The 21,296-nt window shown below is 45.2% G+C and overlaps 2 protein-coding genes across 2 annotated transcripts in view; one reads left to right on the top strand and one right to left on the bottom strand.

Annotated features, from left to right (window-relative positions):
• Positions 1-6,724, bottom strand: part of GLP2R (glucagon like peptide 2 receptor) — an 89,505-nt gene extending 82,781 nt beyond the window's left edge. The window contains exon 1 of the mRNA XM_067547867.1: positions 6,620-6,724. Coding sequence (XP_067403968.1) covers positions 6,620-6,724 — 105 coding nt within the window. The remainder of the gene's footprint in view (positions 1-6,619) is intronic.
• A 7,640-nt stretch (positions 6,725-14,364) lies between these two features.
• GSG1L2 (GSG1 like 2) overlaps positions 14,365-21,296 on the top strand; it is a 29,186-nt gene continuing 22,254 nt past the window's right edge. The window contains exon 1 of the mRNA XM_067547865.1: positions 14,365-14,653. Within this exon, the coding sequence (XP_067403966.1) occupies positions 14,365-14,653 (289 nt within the window). The remainder of the gene's footprint in view (positions 14,654-21,296) is intronic.

Below are 21,296 nucleotides of genomic sequence, written 5' to 3'. Positions count from 1 at the left end.
TTTTTTGACTGCCGCTGCACATTGAGTGGATGTTTTCAGAGAACTCTCCACAATGACTCCAAGATCTCTTTCTTGAGTGGTAACAGCTAATTTAGACCTCATCGTTTTATATGTATAGCTGGGATTATGTTTTCCAGTTGTGCATTACTTTGCATTTATCAACATTGAATTTCATCTGCCATTTTGTTGCCCAGTCACCCAATTTTGTGAGATCCCTTTGTAACTCTTCACAGTATGCTTTGGACTTAACTATCTTGAATAGTTTTGTATCATCTGCAAATTTTGCCACCCCACTGTTTACCCCTTTTTCCAAATCATTTCTGAATAAATTGAATAGTACTGGTCTCAGTACAAACCCCTGGGGGACACCACTATTTACCTCTCTCCATTTTGAAAACTATTTATTCCTATCTTTTGATCCAGAAGAGGACCTTGCCTCTTATCCCATGACAGCTTACTTTACTTAAGAGCCTTTAGAGAGGGACCTTGTCAAAGGCTTTCTGAAAATCTAAGTACACTATATTCACTGGATCTCCCATGTCCACATGCTTGCTGACCCCCTCAAAGAACTCGAGTAGATGAGGCATGATTTCACTTACAAAACCATGTTGATTCCTCCCCAACAAATTGTATTCATCAATGTGTCTGATAATTCTGTTCTTTACTACTCCCCCGCCAGTACGACCTAGTCTGCCTCTCCGATATATTTTGTACTCAGTATTACTGTGTTCCATTGATTATCCTCATTCCACCACATTTCCGTGATGCTTATTTTATCAATATCCTCATTTAATATGAGTCACTCAAGTTCTCTTAGTTTAAAAAGTGCCCTACGATCTTTTTAATTTTATGTGCCCACAATCCGGTTCCATTTTGGTTTAGGTGGAGCTCATCCTTCCTGTATAGACTCCCCCTTTCCCTAAAAGTTCCCTAGTTCCTAATAAATCTAAATCCCCCCCTCCCTACACCATCGTCTCATCCACACATCAACTCCTAAAATACATCAACCTAATTCAGTATGCTTTACGTTAATTCAATAAGGTTTGACATGAGATTGATTGTTACTGATTGATTGGATTGCTGTATCTGTCACATCTTCCCCCTTAAAGAAGTGGGTGTAATTAGGGTGCTGCCTGGAACCTAAGGGAACCCACTGATTTATTTCCTGGATAGGTTCATTCCCTGGATGGCATTTCTGCCATGACCTTTCTTTCATATTTCCATGTCAGCTATTCAGAAGACAAACATTCTGCTCGCAAGTCAGTACACATCTTTTACCGACCATTCTGTACCATTTCTCTCTTTAGAACCTATGGGGCTGAGCTTCCGCATGCCCCATCCTTCCTCCATTACCCCAAAACCTTTGGGTATCAACTTGAGACTGGTCCTCCCACTCCTTGGCCCGCTTGCAGATTAGGAGCAAGAGAGAGCAAGCTGGGAGTGCCAGCAGCAGTACAAGAAAGAAGAGGAGAATCCGTGCCAACGGGAGGATCGCCTTTGAGAAGAGTTGGGACCACCAGTGTGCCATATGTGGCCAGTGGGTTCAGTTTCTAGGGGTGTGTGTGGTGTACCTTTGTCCCTCAAGTGGTCAGTTGCCCCCATGATGAGTTGAAGTTCCCCATCTACCCCAGTGGGATTACAAGCAGCAGTTCTTTGGAACAAGAGAAAAATATGTGAAAAGGCTCTCAACCATGCACTGCTTTTAACAGCAAAGGGGTCAGTTAAGCAAGACTCTTCAAACCTTCCGCCTGTAGCTCAATTCCTCTCTTTTCCCCACCTTCCCCACGGTCAGGACCTGGAGACTCCAGTGGCCTAACCTCAGTTTCTCTGGGAGGAAGGGGAGGAATATTAATTCCCCACCCCACTGGAGTAGCCTTTTGTTCCCCATACACTGAGTCAAGGTGAGCAGAATTTTCTCTTCCCACCCGGCGCAGGGTCTTTTACATTTTCACAGATCCTTCCAGCAGTCAAAGCCTGTCGGAAGGCGTTCCCCCCTCCTTCCTGGCTGTAGTTACCTTTGTCAACTCTCAAGCAGCTGTCTGACCTTCTGCTTAGGCATTTCCCACCCTTTGGGGGGAGTCATAGATTGGGCAGTGCACCCCAGCTGCCTCAGTGTCCCTATTTTGGCTGGAGACATTGCCATCATCATGCTCTGTTCTGCCTCTGTTTCCCTTTCAAGGGTAGGCAGAGTGTTTAATTCCTGGATCTGGGCTTTGGGGTCCAGAGAATTCCCCTTCAAGTCAGTCGGTCTTGTTGCTCCCCACTGCTCAGGTCTGCACACCCTGGGCAGGTTCTTGGACACTGGCAGAGGGAATCTCGCCCTCTCCCCCCATCAGCTCCTGTTTGGGGTTTGGCTGACACCTTCCCTTGCAGGGGCCTTCTGCTTTCAAAGCCATAACAATTTCCCAAAAGCAAACAATACGGAATATCTGACAATAGACCTTCACCCAGCACCCCCGACCCTTCCTGGGGCTGTATAGAAATCTCTGCTGTAGGCAGAGCAAAAGCTTTTATTTTTTACCCACATTTCACACCCTGGGCGCATCGGCCTGGGTTTTACAACACGGGGTTTCACATTCATTTTAGCACTCCTAGTATCTCTCCATCCAGCGAATTTCTCCCCTTCACATACCACCTTCGGCTCCCACTGGCGATCTGATGAATCTGCAGCCAGGAGGGGGCAGCATGACATATGGGGGATAGGCTAGGGTGCAAATGGCTCAGGATGATCATTATATACCATGTGGACTGGCTGTGAGACCCCCTCCCTCCAGTCACAGTTAACTCTGAGAGATTGGAGAGCACCCGGGCTTTCCAGCACTGCACTGGGCCAGAGGGGCCGGACAGGGCAAGCCCTGACAAACCGACACTCACTGAGTGTCCCAACTCTTCTCTGGCACTGGCACTCATGGTCTGCTCTCTCTTGCTCCTAATCTGCAAGATACTGGATTTCCAAAGCGCTTGATCTCTTTCCAGCTCCAGCATCTCCTGCTCTACCTGTTGAATTGCCCACAGCAGTTGCAGTGAGGTACTCAGTCTGGATGGAGCATGGTGCCTGCCTTTGTCAACCTCTTCCCTGCTTCTCTCCAGGAGGCTGGTTCCAAGATTTTCCTCGCCTGGCTGGACTCTCGGTCAGTGGGCTGGAAGTTCCCTGCAGACCTGGATCATCCTTCCTCTTTGGTCATTAGAATACAGCAAATGTACTAGCTGCTGTTTTCATCCGGTCCTCAGTGTGAAGCTGCCTCTTTCTGCACAACTCAACCAGCCGATGTCTCTTCAGCTGTCCATAACTCATTCTGCCTCTCCCCCCCCCCCCCCCCCCCCCCCCCCCCCCCCCCCCCCCCCCCCCCCCCCCTTTTTGCTATTCCTTCCCCAAAAAGTCTATCGAGACTTTTCTCTCTGCTTTTCCCTTCTAGGATACCTGTTTTCACTGCTGCTGGCACTCATGGCAATTCCCACTGTTACAGAGCCACACACGCTGACACCATATATACAACAGTTCAGGGCAATTGCACCTGTATATCCCTGCTGTGGTCCAGCAAGGGCAGCAGGCTCCCAGCTCCTCTGCCATCACCTCTTTTGGGCAGAGACCCACATCTCTGTCACTCCTGACCAGAGTATTTCCAGACTGCACAGCTCCCTGTCTGCACTGTGACCTCCCCAGCACAGTCAAGCTGCCTAAGCTGACTGCTTTACTTTCTCTGCAGAGATGGAACACAGTGTGACTGCGGCATTTAAATTACCACTCCCCTTTCTAAGCAAGCATGTTTATTCTTAAGGTGAGAGCACTACAGAGAAAAGATATTAAAATCATTGAAAAAACCTACACGATGCTAATAAGCTTACCACAGATCACCCCAAATCCAGCAAGGTCTCTGGCCAGTGTACAGTACTTCAAACTGCAAGCCAGTGGTTTTCCTTTGGTTACCAGTTCATCCCTCCTTTTGGTCAGAACAAGACCATCAGTGAGTCAGTTACTCCCTTTTATACAGTTTGTCTTGAACTCTCCTCATGTAACAGCAGAGAAAAGGTCCCCTCCTCTGGGCAAAGCTTCTAAGACTCAGTCTATAGGTCAGAGTTTGCAATTCCCTCCTCCCAAGTTCTTCCTAGGAATCCCACTTCACACATTGTTCCAGACATGTCTGCTACGTTGTTCAACATTGTCTTTTGAAGCTCACAATGCTTCTCAGAGATTGCATGAATTCTGTCTTGCTCCTAAAGAAGTTCCTTACAATCCCACAATAATGCATAAACATTTGAACTCCTAAAATACATAAACCTAATTCAGTTTAACTTAATTCCATCAGGTTTGTCCAGGAGATTGTTGTATCTGTCACAAAGGTTAAGAGTGACTTGATCACAATCCATAAGCACCGATATGGGGAGAACATTTCTGTTAGTGGAGGGCTCTTTAATTTAATAGACAAAGCCAGAACAAATTCCGGTGTCTGGAAGTCGAAGCTAGATAAATTCAGGCAAGAGACAAGGCACCATTTTTTAAGTGAGTATAATTAACCATTTGAACAACTTAACTAGGGACCTGGTGGAAACTTCATCACCTGGAATCTTTACATCAGGATTGGATGTTTCTTTTTAAAAAATATGCTCTAAACCAACCAAAAATTATAGCCTGGATGTGGCAATCACGGGGTAGATTTTCCATCCCGCGTTATGCAGGAAGACAGACTAGATGATCATAATGGTCTCTTCTGACATTAAAATGTATGGGTGAAATCTTGGTCCCATTGAAGTCTATGGGAGTTTTGCCACTGACCTTAGTGGGGTCAGAATTTCACCCTGTGAATCTTGTTAAAATGAAGGTGAAATAAAGTAGTACAATTTATTTGGAATATGCTACTTCATGCCGGACTATTCTTTACTTTGAACATGCCGAGAAATTGTTGGCCAGTCAGACTGAATTATCGCAGGCTGTGGACAACAAAACTGAAATATATATGCTCCAAAAAAGACCTAAAAGTTCAAATATTTACAAACATTTATAACCATTCCCTTAATCTATCTTTACTCAAGATTTTTATATTTATATGTGTCTATCAGTGGGACATGGATGTGATAAATTACAATTGCCTCTTCTTCACCAATAAATTCTTTAAGTTAACTACAATATTATAAATGAATAAGAGTTAATGTTATTACTGAGCATATGGATGGAAAATACATCAGGGATGAAATCCTGGCCCCACTGAAGTTAATTAATTTTACCTTTGACTTTAGCAGGCCCAGGATTTCACCCCATGTGTCCTCCTGACTTGATATGTCTTAGAAAGTACAATGATGATTCAGTTTTAAATGAGTTTGTGTGAAATCATTTCTGTGGTTAGAATGATCTGAGTGCAATATGATTTTGTTCTCTCAAAAATTTAAAACCTTAGTGATACTTATTGATGGTACTATTTATTCATACAAATTTTAGAAGCACAAGTAAAAAAAAATCCATGAAACATATACAACGAGATATGCTTCCTTCGGGCCATGGTAAATCAGTTATATTCAGATTGGAGAAAAAATAATTTTCTTTTTACTCATATTAATCTTAAATCTGTGTTGTAATCTGTCATAATAAAATGAAATTTACTATTGTACTTTATTAAACTGTTTTAAAAAATTCTGCCTACCTTACTACAGATATAGTAATTTTTTTTTTTTAATGTAAATTTCCTTAAAGTGAAATTTATGGAAACTCCTTGACAAGAAATGTTTCCAACTATTCCATATTCTACATATGTCAGGAATCCATGGTAAAAAATTAAAATGTGATCTTATTAAAATCTTTCATTCTATTTAGAAGAAAACAGTGAATTGTTTTTTGTGGAGAAGCAAAAGAAACTACTGTAAATACTACACATATTTTTGCTGTCTGTTGTAAAAACTGTTGCTACAGTTTTAAAATTGATACTCAGATTTGGTAGTTAACACAATATATGTTAATATTAAAACAGGTTTTATAAAGGAAATTTAAAAACAATATATTCAATATAAAACCCAGCATTGAAATAGGAAAACATTAATATATGACCTGGATAAGACCAATAGATTGGGAAATAACATGTGAGGACTTATAAACCAATAGCACTCTTTTTGCATTTTGAAATGCTTAGCAAATTGTTAAGTAAGTACCATTTATGAAAATGTCACAATTTGCAATTGCAATTTATCACATCCATGTCCCACTGATAGACAGACATATAAATATAAAAATCTTGAGTAAAGATAGATTAAGGGAATGGTTATAAATGTTTGTAAATATTTAAACTTTTAGGTCTTTTTTGGAGCATATATATTTCAGTTTTGTTGTCCACAGCCTGCGATAATTCAGTCTGACTGGCCAACAATTTCTCGGCGTATTCAAAATAAAGAATATTCCAGCATGAAGTAGCATATTCCAAATAAATTGTACTATTTTATTTCACCTTCATTTTAACAAGATTCACAGGGTGAAATTCTGACCCCACTAAGGTCAGTGGCAAAACTCCCATTGACTTCAATGGGACCAGGATTTCACCCATACATTTTAATGTCACAGTTTGTGAACATTGCAATGCTAGGCGAAAGGAATGTCTAGATTTTAAAATCAATCACTGATAATTACATTTCTTACCTGTTTTGTCAGAAACAGTGTCATAACGATACAAACTGAGCCAGGAGATGTTCCGGAGCAGAGCCTCATGCTGGAGCAGAGACCAGAATGTGTGGAGATACCCATAGTGGCAGTCTTGGTTCGAATTATGTGCTGTGCTCTTGCTGTACGACAGAGCCAATTTCCCACCCTGTTCTGTGCAAAGTTTAATGTCTGCACTTTTAAAATTACAGACAATTTCACAAATGTGTCTATTTACTGGATCTGAATTTAATCAAGCCAGTAAATCTGTTGAAACCTCCTGAGTTCCAAGACTCTGACTTCCTTTCTTTTCTGTATTTAAGGGCAAAGGGAATTTACTCTAAACTTCACAAGCATGTCTGCTTTCTGTTGTTTGTCAGCCAATGAGAAGAAGTGAAAGTATTAAACATGAAGGGGCTGATCCTGTTCCCACAGAACTTGATGGGAGTTTTGCCATTTGACTTTAGTGGGAGCAGAATCCAGCCCCTTACACATTCAAAAACCTTCTACATTGTATTTTAACAATGGTAAATACAAAAAAAAAAAAAAAAATCTTTGCACAGACCCTCTGCCGCAAGAGGACACAGACTGAATGGTGCACATGTGGCAACTATGCCAGGTTTATTTTGATCCTTGTGGAGCACACATCACCCAGCCTGCACACTGAGGGCAGGATGCTGATATGGAACATGAGTGTTGCCACCTCTCGCTGTTTTATCATGAATCATGGGGTGTTTGATGTCTTTCTTACAGCCCCACTGAGCAGGTGGGCATGGAGGCTGGGGAAGAGCAGGAAATAGATGGAGCCTTGGCTCCTTCTTGTAACTCACCGGCCAGCGTAACTGAACCACAGCAAGAGGCTGGTTAGTAATTTCCTGCTGAAATGGGCTAGCAATCAATTATTACCAGAGGGAGGCGCTATGACCCTGACAGTGAGAGTAGCATAGGATTCAGGACTTTTGGTTTGCCCACCTGGGAGCTGAGGTCTTCCAGATGTAGATGTGTGTGTATTACAACCTTATTGACATATGTAAACAAAGAACAAAGATACTGTGTTGCTTCTGCCTACCCTACAGCCAGATGGATTTTTTATTACTGTGAGAAAAGATAAGGGGTATCGTTAAAGTGTTGCCAGGTACAGTGGGAGTTTGATATATGGATGTGTAATTGAAGGACAGTTCTACCCCTGACTCCCCTCCCAAGACAGATGCAAAAACAAGGTCAAGCAATCAGTTGGGGGAGGGTGGGGGGCAAAGGGGGAATGTAAGAAAAAAACACTAAAGCCAAAGAAAAGGTGACCATGGCCAGAACATAACCTCGCTCCCTACTCCTCCCATGAGGTACAAAAATGGTGATGCCTAATCCCCCAGATCCATCAAAACGGAACATGACCATAAATTGTAAGGGGTGGTACCAGGGTCGGGCACTAGAGATATAATTAAGCCTATCAAGAAGGAGGAAGGAGAGGAAGCTTTACTGGTTTGGAGAACTGTGGTTTATATTTGTTTACTAACACCAATAAACATCGCATTGCCTGTACGTTGAACTCTGGCCTTCTGCTTTCTGTATGTGAACCAAGGACTGAGGGAAAGGGGGGAGTCCTAACACTGACAGCTGCTCCTGAGACCCAGAGCCTCTTGGTCTCCTTCCGGGCTAGCACACCTTACCCCCACCTCCTGTTCAGTGCTGTGCCTAGAGTCAGGGCCTAGCCTGAAGAATGCAGAGATCTTTCAGCACCTGGAGGGTGAACTCAAGCTGTTAAAGCGGGTTAAAAGCTGTGTCTTCACTGCTGTTCCAACTGGAGTTAGCTGTTGTGTGTAAGATCACATCTTTCTTTGCAGTGTAGACATACTGTGTGTCTCCTCTCTCACACGCACAAAGGGAAAGTTCTCAGTGTCCATCACCACCACCCTGCCCCTGGGGCTAACTGACCGGTGACCTTCAGCCAATCTCCTCGCTTAGTCTTACAGTGACAACCTTGCCCTCCAGTAACTCCAGTCACCGGTATCCCTGCCGTCTCCATTCGGGAGTGACATCCTTTTCTTCCAAAGAGAGTCTGTTGGACCATTAGCCAATCTCCTCTCTCCATCCCAGTCCAACAAAGAAAGGGTTGGTACTGGTGGAAGTTTAGGAGGGCCGCTCCCCCCTGCTGCCCCTACTTAATCGTAACGGTTAAGGGCCTGTAAGACCGACTCCCAAGTGCCAGCGATCAGGTGACTGTTGGAGAGGGTTGTTCTGTTGTTCCCTAGCTCCGCTGTCACACCCTGAAGTGAAATCCCCAGCCCAGTGTATGATACAGGCACAACATGTAATGACAGCTCCCGATACACTGCTAACACTTATCACAGAGAACGCCCCAGATCTACCATGTCACTCTCTGCCCTTACCCCACAACGTACAGGGATGCTCACAGCAGAGATGGGAAGTTTCCACATGCCCTCGCATGTCCCCAATGCCCCAGAACTTCTGGGTCTGAAGCTGGGACCTGAACCTCCTAGGGACTGAGGTGGGCAGTGTCTCTCCTTTCCTAGTGTGTCAGCGCCCAGGGCTGTCCACTGGGGCTTTCCTCCCGCTGGGGTGGTGAGGGAGCACCTCCTTGGTAGCCTGGGTGGTCAGGACAGGCCTGGCTCCCCCACAGTGACTCTTACCCAAGCAATAGCTCTTGGTCCATGGCTACTCATTCTCGTCCCCCACCCTGTCCACGCTCGAGTCCTGGCAAGCCTTCTCTTGGTGTCTGCTCCCTCTCCTAGGCCATGTGCATATGAGGAAACCATTTCCCTCCTCAGGGACAATCCTTTGGTCCCTCCCCATGGATGGTTTCTTGTCTTTGCTTCACCGCTGGGTGAGTTGAAAGTTGGGTCCACTGAATTTCAGTTGGATACCCCAGGTTCCTCTGGAGGAGGGGAAGTGGATTGGCCTCCCTGGCCATTGTATCTGTAGCAGTGGTAGAGGTTATCCCATGTGTGGAGCAGCCACTAGAGGGGGATGAGCCACACACTCTCCCGTGCATTTCGCAGCTAGCTGCTGACAGCAGAGGAGTGGTGAGACTCCGGACTCCTGTGTTAACGTGAGGTTCGAGGGGGGCGTGCTGTAGTAGCCACAGACTTTTCTGCTGCCCCATCTCAGCTCCTGTCTTTCGCCCCCTCTCCTTCTATCTTCACGGATTTCAGCTCTTGTCCCCTTCCCCCCATGGCTATGCTTACGCTGTAGTGGGACGTGTGCTTCCCAGTGCAAGTAAACGGGCAGGTGCTAGCTCTGCTTCAGCTCCTGCGCTCCAGATAGCAGAGTAGGCAGGGTCGCAGGGGATGCCTGAGTACAAACCTGCCCAGACCCTTGGCTACATACCGGGTGGCTAGCCCAAACCGCTGCCTGGGCCACCCCAGCTGCACTGCTACTTTTCGCCTGCTAGCTCAAGCACACTCCCACCTGCAGTATCCTATGAGTCTATCCACCCACTGCTCACTCGGCTTATGTCCTCCTCGCCCCCTGCTCCTATATACCCCCCCCCCCCGAACTCCCTCTGCTCCAATCCACTCATTAACCTAGGGGAGCTTGTCCACGCTGTGCAGTTAGTATGAACTGCACAGTTATTGCCGAGAACAAAAGAGATTACTAAAGAATAGACCGTGCACCTCAGAGAACAATCAGTCTTGCCTCTCCTTGGCTGTAAGTCCAGCTCCACTCGCTGTGTCCTGTTCTTTGCTTCTGCTTGACCTGCTCCTTCGATTCAATATTCCTGTGGCTGTGCCTCTTTTCACAGTGTTTATCCACGAGCGGCTTTCTTCACCTAGTGGGCCCTCACTTGTCCATTGGGCACCTTTGAATCATAGTCCTTCAATAGAGGGCCATAGTCATTCTCTCTGTTCGTGTACTTCAGGGCCTTTGAGGGTGGGCTTCTCATTTACAGTTCATAGAGTCTGGTTTCATCTCACACAGCTTTCTGATCCCTTCCTTTTTCACCAATTATATTTCCTTTCAGTTTTTCTCCTTGGTACTCTCTCTCTCTCTCTCTCTCTCTCTCCCTCTCCCGTAAATTTTATTTCCCTCTATGTCCCTTCTCTAACAGCGCCTGCTCACTTACTCAGTTCTGGTTTTTATCTGCTTCTTGACCTGAAACCTTTCCTATTTTCCTTCTTTCCTCCTTCTCACTTCCCAGTCCTCCACTTTTATTATCCTGATCTCTTATTTTATCACCTCACCTCTGCCCCCAGCTCTGCATCACGATTCTTCTCCTTCTCCAACAGCAACTTCCAACTGTGGATTCTGAGCCCCTGGACCAGCTCAACCTGCCCTCCCATTGGCCATCTCTCTCCCCAGGACACCATTCAGTGCTGCAGCATTGCAGCTGCAGCTGGTGCTTGGGTCAGGGTGCAGGTTGCTACAGATGGTAGCCACCGGGAGCAGAGAAGCCCCAGGGGTAACCCAGGGATGGGCCAGAAGATAAGGAAAAGTAGGAAGGAGGCCACAGAAACAGTGACAGGGTCTGGGATTGAGTTGTTAGTCATAGGGTCCCTGGGCTGGAACCCAGAGTAGAGGACAGGCTGGGTTCTCCTACTAGCCACTGGGGAAGGGGCACAAACTGGTCCGTGGAGCAGAAGACTGAGACAGTTTGTCCAGCAGAACTTTGATACCCCAGAAGGGGAAAACTAGAGTGACCTGTGTGAGGACCAAGCCATGAAGAGGGAGCACCCCAAGTCATGAAGAGAGGGGGTGACCTGACTCCAGAGAGAGAGATGAGCCACAAGGACATGCCTCACAGGCAAGTAGCGAATCCCCGTCCACTCAGTCTTAGAAACAGCATAACCATTTTTGCTGAAATTTTCTGAATCTATTCAGCCTGGGTCAGACCCACAGCATTGGCAACTTCAGCCCAAACAGTTAAAATCTGGCAAAGCCATAAGCAATTGAAAACGGGGCTTATAATGGAAAGAGTCCAACACACTGAACTGCAGGCAGAACTACTAGCGCAGCCTGTAAAAACCAGACAGAACTGACCTTTGATGTTTTGTGGACCTACCCTCAACCCTTCTACATCAATCACATACACTGAGAGCCATAACTGGATTTGCCAGAGGACACATTAGTTTCTTTTTAACTTCAGATCAGTATTCTCACTTGCCCTCGGAGCATGTGTACCCTTACATTATGATCTGTCTCAGACTTCTCAAACTAAACTGTCATCCCTTGAGACGCCTGCTTCCTACAGGTTCTTTGTGCTGAGACTTGTATTGAACACCACAAGTATTTGTATTTAAAAATTACATAACTGTACCACAACACAGCCCAGAGCCAGTTGGACACTGCAGCCTGCCACTCCCTTTCTGTCCCTTAACGCTGGAGCCCACCTTTCAATATGTAGGTCACACCTTTGATCTCTGAAGCCTCACCTCATAGGCTTACACAGCAACAGCTGCTCCAAACAAGACTTTGCAGAATCCTTTGGAAGATTTCTGCAGCACAGGCCATGTCAGAAAGGAGGGGATAAGAACAGTGTCTGTAAAAGCTGTCAAGGTGAAATGATATTTTTGTGACAGAAGATTGCTGCTGCATCTTCCAAGGTAGAAAGAGTAGATAGACCTTCCCTGCTTGCTGCTTCCTGAACCTCTGTAAGTCTACTCAGACACACCAGAAGGACAGTCAGAGACATGAAGGATAGCCCAAGGGCAGAGGGCAAGGGGCACCCAGATATCTGGTAATGAATTGCAGCTGGCGTAACCAGTTCAAGTTTACCTCAGTTCTTTAATGTATGAAATATATCTGGTAGGTGTTGTGCAAGGTCTTAGTGAAGCTTATGCATGACTCACTGGTTATTAATATCATCACATAATGTAAGTGAAAGCAACTGATGCAAAGTTATAGATATAAACTGAAATTATAATTTTTAAGATGTGTTTGTCAGCCAAGCAGGAATTACCCCACCCTAGGAAAGGAATCTGGTTCCTCCACCTAGGAATTACTTCTCTAGTATTTTGAAACACAATCAGAATGTATATACATATCACATAAACAGATCTATCAAACTAGTAAGAGGTAGAGGTAAACCTCACATAGCAGCAGGGGAGGAAATAGACAATCACAGGTCTAATGTTAATTCAAATTGCACCAGAAGGGGCAGGAACTAAAAAAAGGTGCATTTTAACAGACAACTCCAGCTGGTAAGAAGCAGCAGGGAACTCCCTTCAAGTCAGACTCCATGTTGACTATCTCAGCTGGAAATAGACTTTTTATCTGGAGGTATCCTTCAGAAGAATCCATTTAAAAGATTCATTGGATTATAAAAGAGAGGGGCAAAGAGAAACCCCAAGTTATCTGTCACCTAAGACAACAAAGGTACCAGCCCTTTGGCAGATAGATCCTGACCCAGGAGCTCAGTCAGCCATCTTGAGGGAAACATATAGTCAGGATTTTACTTTGAAACAAGTCTAGCTTCTTAAATTATATTTACTAGAAAGTGTTTCATCTTTATGTCTCTTGTAACCATATCTGACTTTAATCCTTATAGTAGGATTCACTTCAAATCTTTATCTGCAATTAAATAACTTGTTTTTATTTTTAATTTAAACCAATCCAGTGCTGTGTTTGAACTGAGCTGTTTGGTAACTCCAGTTAAAATAGCAAACTGTTGGATACGGACATTTTACAGGAGCAACACATCTCCACATTCCGCTGATTGTTCCAGGACAGGGTTGAACATTTCAGAACACACATTTTTTGGGGAACATGGGCTAGGAAGAGTGTGGCATCACCTTACTGGTCATTAACCAAGGCTGATGGAGACCAGTGGAAGTCTGTGATGTTGCAGGCAGGCTCCAGGACCCAAAGTGTTGGATCAGGTCTGCCCAATACATAGCCATAGCGGGTATGGTTGTTGCTAACTGTGGGCATCACAGGCAGAGAGCTATGGTAGCAAGGCATTTTGAGGCTACAGGGTAAGAAGTGACAACTTTTCACTGGTCTGGATTGTACCCCAGATCATGACAGAGTGCAAGAGTGCTTTCTGTTATGCCATTTCCCTGAATTCCAGCCAGTTCTTCCTTTTCCTTGGGAAGTGGCAGGATTGGCACCAAGGGAGGAGGAATGGCATATTAGGCTGTGCTGAAGACAAAGAGTTCAGCCCTCTGCACTGCTTCACCAAACTGCATTTCATGGAGGCACTAGGTGGTTTTCATGGAGGCTGCCTTCAGTGGCTCCATTAATGACAAAGGCAAACACACACTCCTTGCCTTTGTAGCTGGTATGGTCCCAGGCAGATTTCCTGTCCTCGGGGGCTATGAAGCCCTACCTTGGTTTGCTCCACCTCATGGATAGGGCTCATCTCCTTAAGAATCTCTTTTAAAAAAAACCACTCACCACTGCCTGAATCCGTATTAAATTTAACAAGATGCTCTGAAACCTGAACTGCCCTGCCTACTCGGGAAAGCCATCTGTATCACACACCGTGAGCTCTGTGATTCAACCGACCTGCTCCAGTGTCCTTCCTCCCTTATATTTCCTGCACATGTTTCAGTGGCTGGACAGATCTGCCGTGCCCTGTTTTCTTTCTTGCCAGACAATGAGCCTATGATTTCTGCTTATCATCTTAACTGCCAAACTGGTGCAATTCACTGGTGGGAATCCAGAACCGAAGAGTGAATTTCAGTGGACGCTTCCCCATACAACCAGATGAAAAGTATTATCGCTGGGTTTTTCCAGCCCGCTTTAACACTGGTGCTAGCCTTGCCAGTAGGCAGATGTCAGACGTGGGCATGGACAGACGGCAGCGAGCCTCAGCAGCACTCTCACTCAGTTTTCTCTCTTTAATCTTCTCTATCACTGCGTTTAGCAGCAGTTACTGGTGTGAAGGGACGAGAAAAGTTGCTAAACCTTTTTGTACAGGACAGGGGAAAGGGACTCACTGCATCCGCTTCAATAGTTCTGATATGAACAACAGCAACGCCGTTCAGTATATTTGGGAGACAGGTGATGACAAGTTCATTGACCGAAAGTTTCATGCTGGCATCTGGTATTCATGTGAGGAGATTATTAATGAGGAAGGTGAGTGACAGCCACACCAATTTACTTCCAAAAGCGTTTAGCCAAAATGCTTCCTGATTATCTCCTGCCCCTGTTCTCCTTCTGCTGTATGTTTGTTTTAATGGGAAAGGTATCATCACAAGGATGCCACTTCTCCAGAGCGAAAAAATCTAAAGGTTTAGGAAGGATTTGAAAGAAATACATTCTAATAAATCCTTAGAAATAACTGTTATGAATTGTAGAAAGGAAGACTGCAGAACAGAGTCTCTGTTTCAGTGATTCGCATTAGCTGGTTAGATGAGCATTTACTGATTAGGGCTACCACCATTAGAAATTAACGAGATTTTCTCTTCCTGGCAGAGCAACATGTTAAAAGACTTTTAAAGAGAAAGAAGGTTTGAGATTGTTTTTTACTTTTCTGGTATTATCTATGAACTGGATTAACATAAACGTGTTCTGTTGGGAATATTCTCTTTAGATCCCTCATTGCAAAATAGGAAGGGCAGTGTTATTTCCTATTTAAAAATGTCATGTTAATGTACATAGCATGTTAATACATGGCATATGCTTCGCAAATTCTACAGGACTATAAGGAGTGTTTCCCATATAAATTTCACCAGAAACCCTGATTTTGTGCTAAGAATGACATTTTATTGTAAAATAAATGGATTCTCTTTTCTGGGTTTCCTCATTCTCAGTGCACCCCCTAAAGAGATGAAATTTGCTCAATTTCTTGTCATCATGATGCTGTCACTGCTAATGATGAAATTCTTCCTGATGAAGAATATCTTGGCCATTTATTAACCATAAATGCTTATGTATAACCTAGCCCCACTCTCGGGAATATTAACACCAACATGGCATAAAATGAAACTGCCGATTGATCTTGCATCTTTGCAAAATAAGGCTGCATTTTTAGTGCAAGTAGAGTGTGGACTTTAAATCCAGATTTCCCAGTTACTACAGTTAAGTTAAGACAGAACAAAGAATAGGAGATGGGAAACAGAGGCATTCCGGAGGGAGTGATCCCTGTAGACTGCAGAGGCAAGAGAGCTTTTGTATCTTGTGCTGTGAGGGGCTGAAAGGAAGAGCTGATTGGAATCAATTTAATGAGCTTCGTTCAGAGGATTGGGATGGGGGCTGGGAGGCCAGCTGGGGCTTGAGACTCACTGGTGGCAGTAAGAGGGTGGAGCCGAGCTGAAACAAACCTATCTGAGCAGGAATAAGCAGGGGCATTCTTTAGCCCACCTGGGCGGGAAGCAAGCTGACTGAGCGTGGAGGGCCCACCCTCTGTCAAGAGAACTTTGGTTTTCACAATGAACCTTTGGAAAAATAATTTGAGAGGCTTCACCTAAGCTCCCCCCAGCTTCGGTCCACAGCCCTGCAGGGGTGTGTGAGAAGATCCCTGCCTCCCTGACGCAAAGGGGGAGGGATTCTCTCACCCACCTCCAAACAGTGAGGCCACCCTCCCTTTTGGGATCAGGTATCCTCCCTCACTCCATGCCCTCGGGGCCCAACTCCTCTGCTGCTGCCGTTGCTTTCTCCAGGCTAGAATGGCCACCATGTGCTCAAGCAAATGCTTAAACACACTGATAGGGGGCACTATGGAGCAAATCAACTCCCCGAATTCACCCCTGGGTGCAGAGCTCTGCTCCACTCTTATCCCAGCCTCAGTCCTCCCTGTTCCGCTTAGGGTGACCAGATGTTCCAATTTTATCAGGACCATCCTGATTATTAGGGGATTTGTCTTGTATGGACCCTATTACCCCCTTCCCCCCTCCAATTGCTATCTGGTCACCCTAGTTCTGCTATGCAATCCCCTGGGTATTTTTGTCTCTGATTCTAGAGGGGTGGCCCTGCTCCATGGAGTACCCCAGAGCAGAAGGTGTGCGGTGTCAATGGGGAAAGGTGCCGTATGCAGACACATGGATAGCCTGGGTTTTGTTGGAGCTACTGCTTGGGGGGCCAGGGCAGAAGGTCAAGCCGAGAACCCTTGGCCACAGGAACTGTCCTTTCACCATCCTGGGAAACAGTGATTGTTAAAAAGACTTGGGGATCATGATGGATAAGCAGCTGAATATGAGCTCCCAGTGTTATGCTGTATCCAAAAGGGTTAATGTGATCCTTGATACACGAACAGGGGAATCTTGAGTAGAAGCAGAGAGGTTATTTTACCTCTGTTTTTGGCATTGGTGTGATCACTGCTGGAATCCTGTGTCCAGCTCCAGTGCCCACAATTCAAGAAGGACATTGCTCAATTGAGAGGGTTCAGAGGAAAGCCACAAGAATGACTACAGGATTAGAAAACAGGCCTTATGGTGATAGACTGAAGGAGCTCAATCTATTTATTTAACAAAGAGAAGGCTAAGGGATGACTTGATTAGTCTGTAAGTATTTCATGGGAGCAAATATTTGATAATGGGCTCTTCAATCTAGCGCACAAAGGTATAAAATGATCCACTGACTGAAATTTGAGGCTTGACAAATTCAGACTGAAAATAAGATATGAAATGTTAACTGTGAGGGTAATTAATCATTGGAACAATCCATCGTGGTGGATTCTCCGTCATGGCAATTTTTACATCAAGATTACATGTTTTTCTAAAAGGTCTGCTCTAGTTCAAAGAGGAATTAATTCAGCCAAGTTCTCTGGTGTGTGCTATGCAAGAGGTCAGACTAGATGATCCTTTCCCACCCCTCACCCCCTTTCCCAACATGCACACTGTACTATGTTCTGAACTGCAGGGATGGTTGAGACGTGAGCACACCCTCATTTGAAATGTGGGTGTACTCAACTGCATGAAGCAGAACTGCTGAACAACTCTTATAAAATAGATAAAGAAGCCAGCAAACAGGAGCCGCAAATGGGCGTTCTCCAGGTGAGGGAGTTCTCCAGGCGAGGGAGGAGCAACTCTGTGACCCTGTTTGTTGTCGGTTTGCTTGTTGTCGTGAGCTTGCTTGCTGTGTGCTGAACCTAGCAGCCTCCTACGCAAGGCTGAGAGCTTCCTCATAAGGCTGTAGCCTGCCATCCTTTGATCCCTAATCTCTGTAGGATACCTTGATAAGGGAGCAAGGCTACTGAGGAAGAACAGGGGTTTAAAAAGTCAGCTCCTAGCTGTCCAGAAGAGCTAGTGGTCAAAAGAGTGATGCAAGGGAGTTTAGAGAGGGAGCATGAGAGCGGGAGCATGAGAGCCAGACATACCCAACTTTCTCTACATTTATGCCAGTAAACAACCACCCCCATGACTAAAAGAGGGCTCTAACTTGCTTCTTCCAGTAAGCCAGTGGCTAACCCTCCTGCAGCTCTGCAAGGGGGGGGATGACCGAAAGCACCCCTGTATTCACACCCGACACACGACTGTAATAAGCTTTGAGCAAAATATGCCTTGTGAAGTATGATTTGAAAGCTAATAACTCACTGGTCAATAATATCATGGTGAAATGTATGTAGCAGCATTATATGTAAAGCTATGAATCCCCTTGTATGATGTTATTAGCACATGTTCAAAAGCACACAGCCCTGTCTAGGCAAAAGTTGTTAATTAGGTTTATCCTAAACAAAAGAGTGTGTGTTTACCTTAATTTATATATAAGTAGTAAACTGGGTTCTTGAGACAGATGGCAGGAGATAAAACAAAGCTACATTTCAGCAAACCAAGAGAAAGAGAAAGAGCCTCCTTCACTACCAGACTCTATGTTACCTTCTTTATTGCTTGAATAAACTTTACTTTAAAGGGTAAGCCTCAGAAGAATCCACTTCCTAGGTTCACTGGACTATTAGAGAGAGGGGCAGAGAACCCCCCGTTATGTCTCTGTCTTTCACCTCAGAAAACAAAGGGACCAGCAGCTTTGGGCCACGGGGAAAGATCATGACCAAGGAAAGGGTCAGTCGCCATCTCTGAGGATTGTACCCTTCCTGTGTATTTCACAAAAGCCAAAAATTGTGCATCATGACCCTCGGTGCTTTTTTCAACTTGAAGAGCAAAAGCAGCTGTGTTTTTCAGATGCTCCATCAATGTGTTTTCCTGAACTGCTGTGATCACTCCAATCCTTTGCTTCACTGTGTTGTTGGAGAGTGGTACAGCTTTGAGCTTGTTTACCTCAACTTCCCCACATATTATGTTCACCATATTGATTGCAGCTAGCAAAATCAAAGTCTCCCCAATGGTGTGAGGCTTCTCGGCCTGTGTGGTGCGGTAACACTTCAAATGATGCGTTTGGAGCTTGGTCAGAGACAGACACGGCTCTCTTGGATTGCAATTGTCGACACAAAAGTTCCTCCTTCTGGCACTGGAAACATGACCTTGGTTTTCCTATGTGTTCTTTGTGAAGGGTTTCCAAGTGTCATTGACGTTTACCAGGCTGAGGCCATGTGACATACCAGGCTTTCTGGCCTTTCTTTGTGCTTGACCAAAGCGCCAGTGAAGCCGTAATCAAAGAAAGCCTCGTCATATTTGCAAGCATATTTCTTGGACTCTTGTTTTTCATTCATAACTGCATCACTAAACTAACTGTTGGAAGTTGAAGCAGATACTCTGCATAAAAATGAGTCCATTCTGCCTCTTATCACAAATCAGAAAGAGGAATTCACTGTGAAGCAAATGAGGCCAGGATTTAGGAAGGCCCAGTGTAGTATACTGAGGGCAGCACAGAGACAATGATTTATAATCTTTGAGTGCCAACAGGTTACACAAGGTGGCATAAAGGAAGGCATGCCCACAGGTAAGGATTTTCTACATTCAAGTCCCTCAGCTGGATGCTTGCACAGCTGGATGGTGCAAATGGCCAAATTGGCATCAACATAGCCACCTCCACACAGCCAACATGTGTAGACCTGCTGTACAAATGCAGCACCAGAAGGCCACTGATTTGATCTACAAAATGGCGGCCTCTGCACCATGTGACTTTGCACACACTGTACGTGCAAGGTGATGCTGCCATTTTGTGGCCTCCTGGTGTGGCATTTGTGGAGCAGGTCTGGACACATTTAGAGACAGACAGCATCGACTAGCAGGCTGAATCTGGACTTGAAGGAAGCTTGCCCTGAGTGTCTGAGGCCACAGCAGTTTGAATCTTGGCTGAACACCTTCTTATGTGATGGCCAACATCTTGTCTGACACATCAGGGATTGAGTGGGGGACCTCCAGGGGTAAAGGTCTGAGCTGCTACCCCATGAACTAGGCCTCACTTCCTGGGGGCTGTAACAGCCCGTCTTGTCTGTGGATCAGTACCAGGAGTGGGATGGGGTCCGGAACCAGTAACACACACTGGGATGTTGGCATCCCAAATGTGCAATTATGTAGTGGGTAAGGGACTAAGCTAATACTATCTCTGATTATTTCCCTTTTTCCTGCCCACAGCTTCCTCTTCTGCTGAGGCCTGGCCAGAGGTTCCTCTTTTCAGGACCAAGACTGCCCATCAGATAGAGTTACACTCAGGGAGCAAGACACCCATAATTGCTTAAATAAATGTTGTAAAATAACATTTAAGAACTATAAACGAACTCTCTCTGAACAATATTTGAACGACTGTGAATATTTCTCATTAACAGCTAGCTCTTTGATGTTTCTCACCCAAACGTCCACACTTGTTGCTCTTCCAACCTATAGAGGAAATGTCCGTTGCACTTATACATGCACTTCCCTCCGATTCTCTCGCAGGGCGAGCCCTCAGTCCTTCTTGCAATGGAGGCTATTCAAATATATTGATGGTCCCAAAGCTCTCATATTAGCGCAGGGTTTCAGCTTGCCAGCCTCCTCCCAACTCCTCCACATCTCTTCATAAAGTCTCCCATCTAGCAGCAATGTCCAGTCTCCATCTCTGGCTCCAGTGGGATCATGAGAATAGCATCTGGCTGCAAATGGACAGGAACAGTCTGAGACACCTTGCAGTGGACATAGCCCTGCAGGGCTCAGCTGCTGAGTCTCCTCAGTCACTTCCAGGCTCCTCACCCTCCATGAAGTTTGCCCAAGTAGCTTATGACAACTCCTGAGCAAGTCCAGCGGTCCTGGCCCCTTCCATTAGAGTCCCCCTGCCTGGCTATGGCCAGTCTCCAGGCATACACAACTCTCCAGAACAAAACAAACGAACTGTGCATTCCTCTCCCCTGTTTGTTCCCGTTCACATCACTATACCCTAAAATCCAAGCATGGGAGTTACAACTGCATCCCATTTCGGCCTTTCCATTGTTTTCTGGGGGTCGATGTCAGGCTAACTGGCCCCCTAATAACTGGGGTCAACTTTTTGGAGCATTTTTGAATATTAGCACAACATTAACTTTCCGCCCAACCCTTTGGGACTTAACTTCTGTTCAAAGACTAGCTAAAAATCAACATCAATGTCTAAGGGGCTCCTTAGATGGGGTCTTATTTGATCATGTGTGGAATGATCATTGCTGTACTGAAGGGCAGATTTAGAATGGTTTAGGAGCCTTGACTCCGAATGTCTGGAGTTTTATGCAGCTGTTATAACACATTTAGTATTTTGTTCACTTTGTTTAGGTTGGAAAATATAGTGCACTGAAAGCAAATGTTTCCCTTAGTGGGAGTTCTGAACGAAAACCAGCAAGTATGTTTGTGTGTGGCAGTGAAATGTCTTTCATGCTAATCTGAATACAGATGGACATTTTACTACCTCTCTTTGCATTGTAGTCATCTAGTTCTGC

Source organism: Emydura macquarii, unplaced genomic scaffold (assembly GCF_026122565.2).
Source record: "Emydura macquarii macquarii isolate MOO-44397 ecotype Brisbane River unplaced genomic scaffold, CSIRO-AGI_Emac_v2 contig_1230, whole genome shotgun sequence".
NCBI lineage: Eukaryota > Metazoa > Chordata > Testudines > Chelidae > Emydura > Emydura macquarii.
The sequence above is the reverse complement of the archived record's forward strand: the minus strand, read 5'-3'. Positions and strand labels throughout refer to the sequence as shown.